This window comes from Gopherus evgoodei, chromosome 13 (assembly GCF_007399415.2).
Source record: "Gopherus evgoodei ecotype Sinaloan lineage chromosome 13, rGopEvg1_v1.p, whole genome shotgun sequence".
Taxonomy (NCBI): Eukaryota; Metazoa; Chordata; order Testudines; family Testudinidae; genus Gopherus; species Gopherus evgoodei.
Window position 1 is genome coordinate 20,818,139 of NC_044334.1, and position 15,822 is coordinate 20,833,960.

Below are 15,822 nucleotides of genomic sequence, written 5' to 3' on the forward strand. Positions count from 1 at the left end.
TTATGAATTATATTCACTTTCACTAAGCCCCCCTTCCTGGCTGTCAACAGAGAGGACATGGACACAGTTCTTTCTGCAGCCTGTCAATGCTGTCCCACACCAGCCTGAGAGGCAGAACAGGGGCCACTCCCTCCCTAGAATTCCCAGCATTAGCAAAGGGCCAGGACTGGAGAGGCAAGCATGGTGCAGATCAGCATTGAGGTGCATTGACACAGCCATATGGGGATCCAGCGATGGAATAACAAGGGCACTGCAGGCAGGAGGTCTCAGCTGTACTGATATAGCAATGAGGTGCACCGATAAAGTAGGGGCACCCAGCCAGACAGGAAGTGAATGCTAAAGTCACAGCCAGCAGAGTTGTATAATGGTTCAGGTGTTTTCCCCACTCAGGTGTCTGGCTATTTAACAACTTGCCATATGCCATGACAAGACCCTGTACCTTGGCCAAACCACAGTGCGCTGCTCAGGCAGACCAATGTACAGATATTACACAGCACATTAATGTAATTCCTCCGGGTGCCAGGATAACAGATCCAGTGAACCAGGGATGCAAAGGGCTTCTGGCCTCTGTCTGGGTCTGTCATCTTGGAGCATGTTAATACTTTCAGGGAAAGACTAACAGAAGGAGCCGGAAATGGGGAAGAGGACAGAGGAAACGCTCTTCCAAGATGAGCCCAGCAGAAAAGCTCACAATAATAATACATTGTTAAACAAAACCAGAGGGCAGGCTGCAACCCCAGAACACAAAGGCACTCGCACTCCTTTAGAAATACATTTTATTATTTTAATGCTCATTTTAAAAAAAATGTAACCAAGACATTACACTCAGCAGCATCACCAGCAGCGGGCTCCTCAGTGCCTGGCTGTCTGATTACTCATCACATTCTAAACCATTGGTCAATGCACTTAAAATATAATTACATGCACAGAATTCACCCCCTCTTCTGCCACGCTGCTCCCACTCCTAAGTGATAGACATTGCTAGAGGGAAAGGGGGAGCAACCAATATATCATTTATAAAATGTTTAAATTAAAAGGGTAAGAGATATCACGTATGCACTGGGGTGTTTGGGTCCCCTTACTCCATGGGACAGTGGAAAGGTGTAATACAAGATGGAGATGATGGCTCTGAAAAGCAGAGGAAAGAGAAAAAATTCTCCTGTGAGTGGGAAGGAGGCAAGGAGTGAATGCAACAGTTGCTCTGGGATAAAAAGGATCCAGTCCTGATTTTGGTACATTGTGGCTTGAACTAACCTAGCTTCCAAAGTAAGGCTGGGAGGTACAAGAAACACATTCAGGCCTGATGCTCGTATTCTAAGCATTTGGGGCCCAGATTCTCTTCTCACATCAATTTCCCATTGGTGAAACTTCATTTTAGTTACTCCTGATTCATGCTGGTGAAAGGAAGATCAAAATCAGGCCTTTGACCTCTTCCACTCAGCACTGGAGCGAGGTGCCAGGGCTGATTCCCCTGCACCATGGTAACCATGGAGAGGACTGATCTTTAGGCAGTTTCCTTATCAAAGAACAGTGGAGTATTCTACAGCTGTGATGCCACACCCTGCTCAGTAGCATTGCTGCTATTTGGTTAGCCATTCCTGTAAAATATTGTTAGGTTATTTATTTATTTTTAAATAAGGGCTCATCAGATGCAGATCAAGAAGAAAGGCCTTTGCGACTTCTAGACATTCTAAGAAGTTGAGCAGCATCTGTGAAGGGGGAGCCACCCAAAAATCTATTCTGCCTCAGCCACATAATGACCAGATGGGAACAATCAGCTACACCTGCTAAATCAAGCATAAATATGGGAAGCATGGGCTATCCAGGATAGCCATGCCACCTGCGTGTGCCCCCGGAACCCGCAGTGCATCTCCCCAAATCTTCCAGCATGTTCCTGCCTCTTGACTGTCCCAGAATCCTCCAGCACACTTCTGTCCCCCACCCCGAGCCCTCCAAAATCTCCCTATTTTTTCCAAACCTGTCTCTAAACACAAGCATTCACTTACTGACCAGCACGAATTACAATTTCATTGGTAAACACTCATTGTCTGAAATAGCTCTTCCTATTTCTTTCCACCAATTTTCAAATGTTATCTGTCATTCAAACATCTTGGTCTTGTCGATACATAGCTTTCTGTTATTTAACTCTGCAACTGTACTATTCACACCTGCAAAGGATTTTCAAACAGTCCATCTGAACCATGCTATACAGAATAAAGTTGTGACGTATTGTGCACAAACAACGAGACAGCATGCTATCAAGCAAAGGGCCCTAAGAATGGCTCTTGATAAAGTCAATCCTGGCAACCAGCCAGAACCTCATCTAAAACTGTGCAAGGCAAATAAACCCTGGAATTCACTAGTCTCCTGGGAATGATGAAATTAATGGAATCTTCCTCACACAGAATCAGACACTAGATGGCTTCAGTGGGGAGAGGGACACCTAGGCTCCTTCTCATCAGAACAGCTGTGTTTCATCAGCTAAACATTCTCCACTGCAAAGGAAATGAGGAGGATGTGGGAGGGGGAGAAACACATCGTCTTTGACCTTTGTATTGACCACTGATTTTTGTAGTTGAGAGAAGGTGGCGTAACAGATAGATAGTTGAAAAGGACAGATAGAAGAGTCAGGAGAAGAGCATATACTTTGCACAGAGCTCCTCTTCTCTGGCTTTTTTCAGACTCTTGGCCTAAACAGCAGTCAGATTACGGTGGTGATGCCTAGTGTTGCCAATCACAATCAAATAAAGAGCCTCACAATGTGTGATGGTTTTGCTACAGCCCCAGCGCCTGGAGTCACAGTCTCACATTCAAATCTGTACTTCCAATTCACAGATATGGAGACAAACCTGAAAACATGAATCCTAAAAAGGATCAAAAAGAGGAAGGCAAATAAACAGAACCCCAAATGCCCTGCTTTTTAAAATCTCATAGTATTGGGGGGCCTGACTGATGATTTTTCAACGCTTGGTGTTGGCAGCACCTTGACATGGAGTCCAATACTGTGTCTGTGGAGCCTGCTGTCCATGTCACTGTGGAGCTTGCTGTCCATGTCACTATGTGCTAACAACGCTGGCTCCAGTGAGCATAGGGACACTTGTGTCCAACCAGTTCTCCTGAGCATGGCAGCCCTCATCTGCTTGTCTGACATTTCCCCAGCAAGATATCCCAAAGGTCTCTCTCTAACACGTATCAGCCGAAAGACAGATGGGTGTAATCTGATGGGCTCCATGTAATCCCCAGTCATCTTTTCTGGAGGCTGATGATCATAGCACCTACAAGCCCCAATCATGGACCAGGAATCCATTGTGGTAGGCGCTGTATGAACCTGGAACAAAAGATGGTCCTTGCCTTGAGGAGCTGGCATCATCTCTAAATCCTTACAAGCTGAGCTGCCCTCTGCCTGGGCAGATCTAGTGCAAGCTCCTCTAGTCCTGCCCACAAACCATGAATCAATCCCAGCCTCAGCTTCCCTTCAGCTTTTGGGGGCTACAGAGACCCCATTTCCTTTCAGCTCTGGATGTTAAAAATGAAAAAGCATTTGACACAGCTGGATGAATGCGCTGAACTGCAATACTGGAGCCAATTCCGAGACTGCTGAAGACCAAGTGAGCTTATATGACAACCCAGTTAGACTGGAGAGTTTTCCAGTGGGACCCTCCCAAGTTTGTTAAACCAACATAGATCAACTCTGTCCTTGTAGTAACCAAGCTGCACGTTTGGGTGTGAGGAAGCTGGAGGAGTAGTGGAAGGCAGCCAGCCTGTGTTGGTTCTTATAAAGTTTGATGTAATATAGCATCAGGCAGATCCCTGTGTGACAGCCGCCAGAACGTGACAACACACACTTTCTGCACTTGTGTGTGTTACAGCACATGAGCAATGCTGATATTTCCCCACACTTCCTTCCCTGCTCCGCTTCTGTGTGGACCTAATTGTTATGCTGTGAAGGCAGGATGTCATCTTGTGTTATGCTTAGCAGCATTACAGCGCCTGAGTTCTGAAAAGATCAAAGCCCTTCGTGTATTCCTCCACTGCTGGAAGGTTACAGAAGGTTGGCGATGCACAATCCCCCACGTAGCATAGAGGAATATATTCCACCAGGGAAGATCAAGAGTAATAAAATCCCAAACACAAGCTACGGAGCCTGATAATAGAAGACTTATGCTAAAAAGGAACTGACTCAACTTGACTGTGATGTCTATTGTTCTAATACTTGTCTTGTCTTTTTGCTGAGATCTTTGGTGGCAAAAGCAACTTTTTATCTGTCTGCCAGACATACTTGTTGAAAGCCCTGTACTGGCTGGGACCTTCAGTGCTAAACTTTCTCCAAAGTCATACACCAACCCTCCTTGCCCCCATTCACCCAGGGAGCACAGCAGACAGGAAATTCCCTTTAAATAGCTTGTCAATAAGGAACGAATTAGCATTAGCTTCCCTTCTCTTGCCCCCACATTTCAGAATATCTCTCCTCTCAAAAAAAGTTACCCTGATCTGAGGTCTGGGATGGCCAACGCTCAGACCTGGACCAGTGGTAGGATTGAGTGGTGATATATAAATGCTTCAGGGTCAAAGAATGGATCACTGGAAAGGGGAGATTCCTAGCTTTCCAGTAGGACAGACGGCACCAGCCTCTAGCCCCAGAAGGCCCTGTGATAGACTTTTGTCCACACCAGTGTTACAGTAATAGCTATTTTAGGTAAGCTTTGGAATATTTTTTTTTTCTCATAACCGTACATGGCAGATGCAGCATACAAGCTGATTGGGCTTGGATAAAGATTTTATTGGCCCCCTTTAGGATGAGTGGCTTCACCAGTTACAAGTAAGGGGCCATTCCAAACACATGTAAAACCCCTTTGTAACATATCACACTGTCATGTACCCTGTATTAGAGACAGATTGGATCATGGTCTATCAGAAAGGCAGGCAAGGCTAATGCTGTGTCTACACAGATCAGGGAGGGCTGCACTGGTGGTTGTTTTCCAGTTCCCTGAAACACAAGCTTCTTTCTCTCTCCAGCTGCACTCACGTGCCCCCACTTCTACTGGTGCACACATATGCATGCGCACTCATTTGTAATGCACACCCACATATTACAGAAACACAAGGCTTCATGGTTAACCAGATTCCACAAGTTGTTTGAAACAATATAGAAAAAAGGGTTTTAATGAACTTGGGCTCATGAATTCCAGACTTTAAAACCAAGTTCAGTTTTAAAAGTTGTTTTTACTTTCAGGAAAGATGAGCAATTAAAGTTCACCAAAAAGAGGAATTCTAGAGAAAACATAACTAAGGCTGTGGAATGAATGGGCATTCTGCGTACACAGGTGCAGACACACCAAGATAAGCAGAGGAAAGAACCAGCCACAAAGACATTGCGAACATGGACCTATTACCAGCCTGTGCTCATCTCTCATTGCTAACGACACACCTGCCAGCAATTCACAAAACCTGCCATCACCACCCGATCAGCCCTTCCCACACAGACCTGCCCCTGCCTTGCTGTTACTCACAGCACACAGACACCTGCCAGTGTCCCATTAGCTAATAAAACTATCAAATCATCATATATAGTCTTTGTTCTTTTGGTGAAATGGAAGGGTCTGAAATATAGTTACCAGTTTGCTTCAATGTGCCAGGACATAGCTGGACACTGTAGGCTTGGATACATTCATAACTGACAACATAATAGCACCTTACACACAAGTAACTTCCCAGCGGCCCATCTCCATGGAACATAGGGGAGGTAAAACCTTCTGTCCATATTCCAACTCACTGTAATATAATTCATAGCTGATCTAGCAGTGAGTGGAAAATCAGGAAATCTGTTGCACTAGTAAGCTTTAAAAACTGATTTTAAAACAGAATCTCACATTTGAAGATGCTGAAAGTTCCCACCAGGTGAATTCCTTCACTCTTCAGGCAGCATAGCATCTTTCCTGACCAGTAGGCACTGCTATACCCTTTACTTCTGTTAGAGGCCACAGTGTTAAAAGCCCTGCCCCCTCTTCCTCCTCATGAAGTAGTAAATATTTCAGCCACACCTTTATTTCTGTTGGTAAAGACACTAAACTGATGAACAACCACAGATACACAGTACAGCATAATGTCATAACACACCCTGCTGGAGCAGAGTCGCCCAATGCTAAAATTCAGATGTCAGATATGACCTTTGCTCTCTTCTCTGTCTCTCTAAATTGGGCCTTTGATAGCTATAGTGTCCCTCCTCTTCCTTTGTTCAAAACAGTGCCTCTCAATCTTTCTCCAGTCTAGTTCTTTGGATCTTTCCATCAGTCCTGGGTAGGGACCCCCTACATGATAGTGACCTGGCCTCACTCCTCTTTTCCCCTCATCCTCCCTTTCTGCCATAGCAGAGGCAGCCAGTAGAAAAAAAGAAAAAAGAAAAAAAACCACCGGATTTCATTCCAGTGGGAAGACGTTGTGAGAGTCATCAGGAAATGTCAGCTGCTGCCAAGGTTGAATTCTCCAGTTCAGAGTAAGAGACACGAATGCCAATTAGCTCTTCAGTAAGAAGCTCCATGTTCCCACATGCATCTGAAAGGTCCCCATTTTTGAAGGAATGTGGGAGATGCCCATTTATCTCCATGTCTAGTGAATTCCCATTGTGGTGCCATTCCAAACCTGCCTTGCATTTACTCAGGTCCTGCATGTCAGTATCTTTGTGGATAGCACCCAGCTCCCCATTGGCGTATATGTTCAGAGCATACTCACTGATCCTAATGCTGGCATTTTCTCCATCCCCACCATAAGTGGAAGTCCTAGTACTGGCAGTACCAGTCTTGAACTGCTTCTTGCCTACAATATGCTGCCTGAGAATTTTACGGAAGGTGAGTCGGAATTCCCTGATCCGGTAGGCATAAATCAATGGGTTCACTACGGAGTTGGCATGAGATAGGATAATGGCCAGGTACATCAGCCAGAGGGGAGGACGGGCACAACCTGGGCAAAAGAGTGTGAAGCAGTTTATAATGTGGAGTGGAAGCCAACAGATGGCAAACAACCCAACGATGATGGCCAAAGATTTGGCCGCATGGACTTCCTTCTGCAAAGTAGAGCGTGAGCGTTCCCCATGTACCATCTTGTTCTCCATCTGTTTGAGCTGCCGCCTGGCTGCCAGAAAGATTTTCAGGTAGATGCCAAACATGAGGAGGAGGGGCACCAACACACAGGCAAAGAAATTGTAGTAGACCATGTACTCCATGGTGACCACTGTCTCGAAGAGACAAGCTACCATGCTTTTACTGCAGTTGCTGAGCGAGGAATTATTGGTGTCCTGAGCTTCCCTCTGGGAGCATTTGTTCCAGCCCAGCATGGGCGTCAGGCCGATGATGAAGGATAAGACCCAGCAGATGGCAATGATACCTTTGGCTCGCGAGCTGGTCACCAAACCATTGTACCTGGAAAGCAGAGGAGAGGAGGATTACAACAGTGTAACTGGTAAAAGCACCTGATGCCCATGTAGCTTCCCAATGCTCATCTCCATGGAAGGTATGGGGGAGGTAAAGCCTTTTAGGGAATACTCCAGCTCACTGCAATGTGCTTATCAGAAGAATCACTGAACTGCAGTGCTGAGCCCATTTCCCTCAACCCAGTGAGGGCCAGAGTGATGTTGGACCTGGACAAGGAGCTCTTCTAATCTATCCTATCCACTCTTGGGCAGCGAAGGGTGGATGCTCCCAACAAATAATGCCAATCAGAAATTCCCTTCTCTGCCTTACAAATACTCACTCATGGTTATGAGCCTGCTTATCAAGGCATAGAGGAAGCAACTGTCCTGCTCTGCCCCTCTGCCCGCAGGGAACTGAAACATCCAGAGCTGCTGCTCTAACTTTATCTCTATGTACTGCCAAAGGCAGAAATAGCTACTAAGCATCCCTGTAGTGTAGCGTTGCTTGCCCCCTATCTGAGTGCAAGTAGGGTCCCAGGAGTCCAGTACAACTGCCCAGTATCACAGAGCTCTAGGATACTGTAGTAGTTGCCCAATGTCATAGAGCTTAGATGAGGGTCTCAGAGAAAGGGGACCATTAGCTCAGTATCAGAGCTCAGGCTGCACAGCATGCCCTTGATGGCGGTCACAGGGAATTCAGTATTGCCAACCCAACGCTGATCAACTGAGACGGGCTCCATAACCAAGCTGAGCAGCGCTGACAGTTGTGCCTTTCACAAAATAACTGATTCAGCATGGCTGGCTGCCTCAGCTGAAGAAAGATCAAGGACTCTGAATAAAAGAACATACGGTAGTTGGGCAGAGCTCTGTGGTCAACATATCACTATACCCCTCATGCCAGTGCTTTCGGCAATAAATCCACCTGGTTGTTTTGAGAGAAAAAACAGAAGCGCAGTAAGAACCTGACATACCACCAAAATGCCTTTGTTTTCCAAATATTAGCTGATCCATGGGTCTAGCATGCTGCTGTAAGCCCTCAGCTGAAGGCACCAGCTGTATGCTTTGAAAATGTACGTTGTCGTCATGTGTGACATGTGAGTACAATCTCTTTTCCCCTTGTAGTACTTCACACAGAAAGGGAATGGCAGGGTTCCCACATTGTCCGTTGCTGGGTCTCACACTGTACTTGACCCTGTGCGTGCATGCTCTGACTATGGGATGCTCCCATGTTCTTCAGTAGTTGCACTACTTCTTCCCTCATATCGGATTCTTTTAACAAACAAACTTAAAAAAACACCACCCAAAACTCGCTCTCCTTCTCAATGGGTTTGTTCTTCCCACACACGCTCCTCTCCTAAGGCGAACTAAAGCCCTACAGGGAAGGGGAAGAGGGATGCTGCTTGTTTCAGCCAGAGAACAGAATTGGGAGCTGGTATGTGTTCTTAGCCCCTGGAAAATACCGCCAGGCATGATATGGGAGTGCAGGCTGATCATTCATACATTCTTCAATTGCCTTTCAAAAGCATAAAAAGTGGGAGACTGGGGGAAAAACAGAAGCATGGCGCAACTCTTTTCCCTACAAGCTGGTGAGAGGACTCAATCCAGATCTGGAAGATAGAGAAGGTTTCTCTAGAAACTGGTGACAGTTGTGTGAATCCTCAAAAAGTGTCAAGAATACTGTCTATCCAGGAGGAGAGAAGTGGAGTTACTCTTAAATTCAGATCTAACCGACATGAGTGGAGTTATACCTGAGCTTCAAAATGTATATTTAAAATCACAAAGAGGGAACAAGAGATTGGCAGATGGCACTTTAAGCTTTAAAAAAATAAACTAGAATTGGCTGCACCTTCGTCAGGAGGAATTTTGAAATTGTACAGCTGTTATCCCACGGCTGGAGAGGTCCCTTCCCTGACACTAAAAATACATTTATTGCAGCTCTCAGTGCTCTTACCCTCTGGGGATTTCCATGCAACAGGCTTTAAAGGCTTGTGAAACAGCTTTTAACCCAAGCATCCTCCTTGCTGTACTGCCCTACGGTACTGGGCTAGCAGTAGAATTAATCAGCATAAAACTGGGTCCTTCTATAGCACCTCTCATTCAGGGATCTCCAAGAGGTTTCAGTTGTGCCTCACACGGTAACATCCCCCTTTGACAAGTTTATAGAGACAGAGAGAGATGAAAACACATTATCTACAAACAAGTTCACCACAATTCAGAAAGTGTCAGGACAAGGTGACAAACCTCACCGCCCCTGTAACCTAGTAAGAAGGTAAACTCGGGTCTGTAGAGATTGAAAGACTACATACAGAATGGCTTTAGACTGCCTTAGAGACGGGAACCAAATGCAAATATTTAAATAGATAGAAATAAAATCATGAATACAGCATTCAAGAGAGTGTAGGCTCTGAGCATGTCAAAAGTCAGATTCCTGCCCTGAAGAGGTTATAATCAAAGGGACTGATCTTACCGACAGTTACTGAGTGGCCTGACCCCCATTGATTTCAGTGGGACCACTCATGGGTAATAAGTAGTGAATCTAGTAGCAAGTGATACTCCAAGGCAGAACATCTTCCAGACTGTCAAAATCGTTGTGACAGTGAGCTCTTCCGGTGCTTCTCGAGCAGCCCATAACTAACATGGCTAATGGTGTTAGTGTACAAATGAGGAAATAAACTACATTCATTTCAAGCACGGCTGCTTAATTCTACACCAGCAGAAACAAGGATGTGCAAAACAGTGTTTGTGACAAAACAGGTTACATCAGGCGGGAAGGGCATTACAAACTATGGACCGAAAAAAGGCTGTGAACCCAGGGATGTCTAAGGGCGCATCTAACTGCTCAGATCTAAATATGGGATTTAAAACAGAAAAATCAGTCATTTCAGCTGCCACTTTACTTGCATAGGGTTCAATTATCAAGCATGAGCTACCGTTTCACATCTGAACTCCAAGATTAGCAGTAAGGCAACTAAAGTGGACATTTCAGAGGACTTTTCAGCATCTCAGGTTCCAAGCAGGGCTCACTACATCCAATTAGTTTCAATCTGTGGTGGTGAAATTGTGACCCTTCATTCCAATATGAGCTCATAGCTGCAAATTCAACACTAGCTAGAGAAGGAACACCTTACAGAGAACTTCCAAGTGACTGGGAATATGGGTCTCAGCAATTCTAAGAAAAGGGGTGCCCACAATTACTTGCACATCTAGGTTATCCATATGAACATAAGAATGGCCGTACCAGGTCAGACCAAAGGTCCATCTAGCCCAGTATCTGTCTACTGACAGTGGCCAATGCCAGGTGTCCCAGAGGGAGTGAACCTAACAGGCAATGATCAAGTGATCTCTCTCCTGCCATCCATCTCCATCCCCTGACAAACAGAGGCTAGGGACGCCATTCCTTACCCATCCTGGCTAATAGCCATTTATGGACTTAACCACCATGAATTTATCCAGTTCTCTTTTAAACGCTGTTATAGTCCTAGCCTTCACAACCTCCACAAGTTGACTGTGCACTGCGTGAAGAACTTCCTTTTATTTGTTTTAAGCCTGCTGCCTATTAAATCCAGGCGCAAATCAGAGTGGGAAGAAAGATTTGCAATTGAGCATGTTATTATAGTTGATGTTGGATCATCACAAATAAAAGGATTTCTTCCATTGTTGTTTGCAGTGTTGTTGTAGCTGTACTGGTCCCAGGATATTAGAGACACAGTGGATAACGTAAAATCTTTTCTTGGACCAACTTCTGTTGAAGAAAGAGACAAGAGCTCTGTATAAGCTCGAAAGTTGGTTCAAGATATTACCTTGTCTCACAAAAAAAAGGTTGCTACCTTTGAGAATGGGGACAAGGTGCTGGACAAATGGTAATTTGAGAACTTTTCTGTTTGACTGCAGGAAGAAACCCTGTCTTCTTCTATCCAGTGCACCTCCCCTACCTGCCATTTTATCATGGGAATACCTTTTATACCCCCTGCCCCCTCACACACATATGCTTGGACATTGTGCCCTCTGAGCTGGGAAATGCCTATTGTTCTTGGCCAACAACTTTACCCCGGCACTAAGAATACCAGCCAGTTTTATTTATAACACCCAGGTTTTGTTGTATCAGTGAGCAGAGGCTCTCAGTGCACCTGACATATTAGGGACATGAACGACTTAGCCCTGAACCATTCAATAGCTAGTGCTTCTCCCTATCTCAAACATGCCCCATACCACTTCTGGAGTGAGGTACTTGTATTAGCGCCTGTCAGACTTTGTAGCCTGGTCCATAATTCCTTGCATCATTAGCTAATTGTTTAGAAAAACTTTTGGAAAGTCTGTCAAATTTTGCACCATGTTCCATCAAAAAAATTTTGGGAAATAAAGTTTAGAATTTGTGGGATATTTTTAAGCATAATTCATCACTGATTGTTTGACCCACACTTTTTTTTGTTTGTTTATAATTATACCCAAGCATGCATATTTTCCCCATCAGCTTTCGGACAGGTCAGAAATGTTGAATCTTTAACAAAAGATCTTTTCCTCCAACTGTCTGTCAAATGTTTGTGTTACTTAGGTTTTGAAAAATAACATTTTGAACAGTGTGAATATCACTTCCCTTTTCCATTAACGAGGTTTTACTTTCTCCTCGTGTCTGAGGTCAGAAATCTATTAAGGTGTCTACTGATCCACAGATTGTTCCAGGGGAAACAGAGTTGACAAGATCTACCACTGCTACTATAAAGACAAACAGAAAGGGGAACACGCAGACCCTTTTGTACACCAAGCTACACACAGGTTTTTGTACTGATTCAGTGATGTTGCTCATTTGTTATCGAAATAGTTACATTGGAACAAGCCCGTGGTGTGGACAGAGTTATACTGGTATAAAGGGGCTGATATTGATGTAGTTTATTTCCATAATGTAATAGTATAGCTTACATCCTATAAATGTGTCCAAACTAGGGGGCTTTACTGGTTTCCAAATCTATCTGCTAAAGGATATAGTTATAGTGGTACAAAAGGCCATACAGACCAGCCTTCGGGCGAAGAGCATTGCATTAGTTCACATTGCAGAGAATGTCTTCACAATTATAAGGGACAGAAGCCTTTTATTCTTAAAAGAACAATCATATTAATCAATAGGAGTTCTGGATGGCCATGCTGCTCACAAGTGGCAAAGACACAGCTAAGCCATCTCAAATGATTCACACTCAGAGATGGTGATTTCAAAAGCACATACGTGACTCAGGAGTACAAGATCCTTCAAAAGCCAAAATTGATCACATCACCATGGAGTTGTTATGTACCACACTAAAAAGGGGTTTTGCAGATACATTTGGGAGACTTTAAGCCTTATGTCCCCAGTCCTGCAAATATTTACATATGATTAACTTTAAGCATGTGAATAGTCCTAAGGGGACTACTCACATACTTAACTTTAAGCCTGGTACTATTTTTATATCCTTCCACCTGTAACAGGCCAGGTTTCCTTAGCACGAGTCCCACTGTGAAGACCTCAAAGGAAGAGAAAAACATAATTAATACATTCTAGAAACCTCTGAAAGTGGTGTAAAACAGCTTCCCTAGACATAATAATTAGGCTTGGAAGGATTTGATTTTTATTGATAAACGTTGGTAAATGTTTATTTTACCCCAAACACTCCCAACAAAAACATATTTCCATCTATAATTACTGAAGTTTACCAATAGGCAAAATTAGAAAAATCCTGTTTGAGAACTTAGAGTTTGATTTACAGATAACTTGGTATATTTTGATGTGTGATGTTGATAATTTGTGTTTTAACAATTATAAAGCTTTAACTATTTGAATCTCAACATTTACTGTCATTAAATAATTATTTTCTAACCCTCCCTGAATTTCCTGCAATTGTGAAAATTTAAAAAGGCTTAAAAATTAAACATTCTTATTTGTCAAAATTATAAAACATAAATATCTAATTCTGGCAACCTATTAATAATGATGGGATTTCAAGGCCTAACTTTTAGAAGCTTCAGGGGATAGAAGCAAGCATTGAGCATCCTTTTCAAAGCCAGTGATAGAATGCCCCTTCAGTTTCTAGCCCTCATGGATCACAAGATGCTAAACCTACCAGTCACTTATACAAGAGTGAATATTTACCATTTCCGTGCCTTGGGCCAGTGTAATTTGGGGGAAGAGATCCTACCTTTCTGTGGAAGATGGTAACATTGGTATCCTGGATATGGTCTGATTTAATAAATAAATACAGTGTGGCTTGACATGGTGTGCTGTTGTCCGTCATCCTTGGTTGCACACTGTGCTACATATTTTGCATTCTCCCGATTTTCAGGAGCATTCAGGTGTCTCAGACTTTCCACTAACTTTAAGTTCTGCTGTACGGGAAATTAGCTATTCCACAAGTTAGTCTTCTACCCGTTACATGAAATTATACAATCTTTCTACTATATATTGGCTTGGCACAATTAGATTTTGATGGACAATATCCATGTTTATTTTTAAGCATTTTAAAATTCATATTGCTTTAAAGTTTCACAGTTGCAGAAAATGATGGGGGTGAAGGGGATCAGACAATAATTAAATAACAGCAGACATTGAGATTAAAAACGTTACAATTTTATAACCCACTAACACAAATTGTCAACATTACATATCAAAATATACCAAGTAAATATCCTTAAATCAAACTTAGTAAGTTCTCAAACAACATTTTTCTTATTTTGCCTATCAGTAAATGTTGATTATTATAGGTATATTTCCTCATCAGTTTCTATGTATGGTGAAATCAACATTTACTGATAAAAATTTAATCCTTCCAAGCCTTCTGCTCCTCAGTAAATATGCTCAAATTCATTTGATGCACTATTAATAGAGATGAGTGAATAATTCAGACTCATTCAATGAGGTTTGTGTCTCTCTGTGGCATTTGCCTGGGACACAGCATTTGGAAGAGTGCCGTTTAAATGAAATTAGCCATTCTGCAGCCTACTTGGCTGATGGTTCTAAGAAATCAGAAGACTATTGCTAAATTGTGCAGCCATATTTATTCCTAAGGAGAACAGGCAGCAGGTGTATCCTTCCCTACCTGTGGGCCAGATCTACACTAAAAAGTTAGATCAACCCAGCTATGTTGCTCAGGGATGTCAAAAAGCCACGCCTCTGAGAGACACAGTTAAGCTGATCTAACTAAGTGTAGACAGTGCTAGGTCAATGGAAGAATTCTTTTGACCTTATTGATACTACCTCTTGGGGAGAGATGCATTACCTACAGCAACAGAAGAACTCCTCACATTGCCATAGCAAACATCTACACTGAAGTGCTACAGCTGCAGCATTTTTAGTGACAACAGAGCCTTAGAGGTTACCGCATGCTCCTGATGTGTCTAGCCAGCTTTGCTGGCTGGTGCTGCAGTGGAGGCTGGAGGAAGATGACTGCCTCCTCAATGCTCCCTTTGGTCTGGCAAACACCTGCAGAGGCATTGTGAGAGAATGGTCAAAGGGATGACAACTGTCTCTTGCTCCTGCCCTTCCCCATCCTTTGTGCATCTCATCAGCCATGAACTGGCCCCTTAGGGCTTCCTTATTGCTAAAAAAGCACAATACCTGGAAATCAGGCTTTATCTCATTATTTGCTTTGGGGTATAAGTCAAAGAATTACCAACTGGGCAGCAAATTGTTTCAATTCATCAAATAGTCAATTAGCTGGAATACTGAATGTGCCTGCTCACAAGGCTTTCAGTGTCTCTCCCCACTGCCAGGTGACTTCCACCAGGTTCCTCTTCCATCCCTCCATGATGCTTTTATGTCTGGGGGAAGGAGGGGAGGAGAGGGCAGGAGAACAGCCCACGTACACTGAGCAGGATCAGGCTGCAGTCACCACCACAGGAGTGTCTGGGTGGCAAATGAGAAGCAAGAGCTCTTACAATTTCCCTTTGCAGATGAGGGCATCTGAATAATATGCTGGGGGGGCGCAGGAGTGAGAGGTGGCAAGGAACAAGTGAGAGGGGAAAACAAGAGAGAATGATACATAGGAATGGAAAGACAGATCAGAGGTGTCACTAGCCACAGCCTGCTTTGCTCTGGTCTATGCTGTCCTTGCTGGAGAATGGAGAGTGTCACTCATTTACAGGCTTCCTCTGTGTCTTAAATGCCTGAGAAATGACACAAAGGCATTGTCAGTTAACTGCTCCACAGTGCTCCCCACTTTGTAATAAGCCTAGAACATACAGGGTTTGAACTGAACTGGCAGCATTTATCTGCAGTCTTGTGATGATCAGATAGGGTGTCAGCTCCCACACACAAGGTAAAATGTACCCCCGGCCCACATGAATCTGGTCGCTTCACTATAGAGCAGCAGCCGCTCTGTTTCAGTTTCCAAGCTCTATTTCTGAAGGTCCTTTTCTTCCCCAACAGGATACAGTGTGTGGGGTGCCCACTTGTG

At 43.8% G+C, this 15,822-nt stretch overlaps 1 protein-coding gene across 1 annotated transcript in view; it reads right to left on the reverse strand.

Annotated features, from left to right (window-relative positions):
• Positions 1–799: 799 nt before the first annotated feature.
• Positions 800–15,822, reverse strand: part of ADORA2A (adenosine A2a receptor) — a 41,749-nt gene continuing 26,726 nt past the window's right edge. Inside the window, exon 3 of the mRNA XM_030583303.1 lies at positions 800–7,415. Within this exon, the coding sequence (XP_030439163.1) occupies positions 6,449–7,415 (967 nt within the window). The 3' untranslated portion in view covers positions 800–6,448. The remainder of the gene's footprint in view (positions 7,416–15,822) is intronic.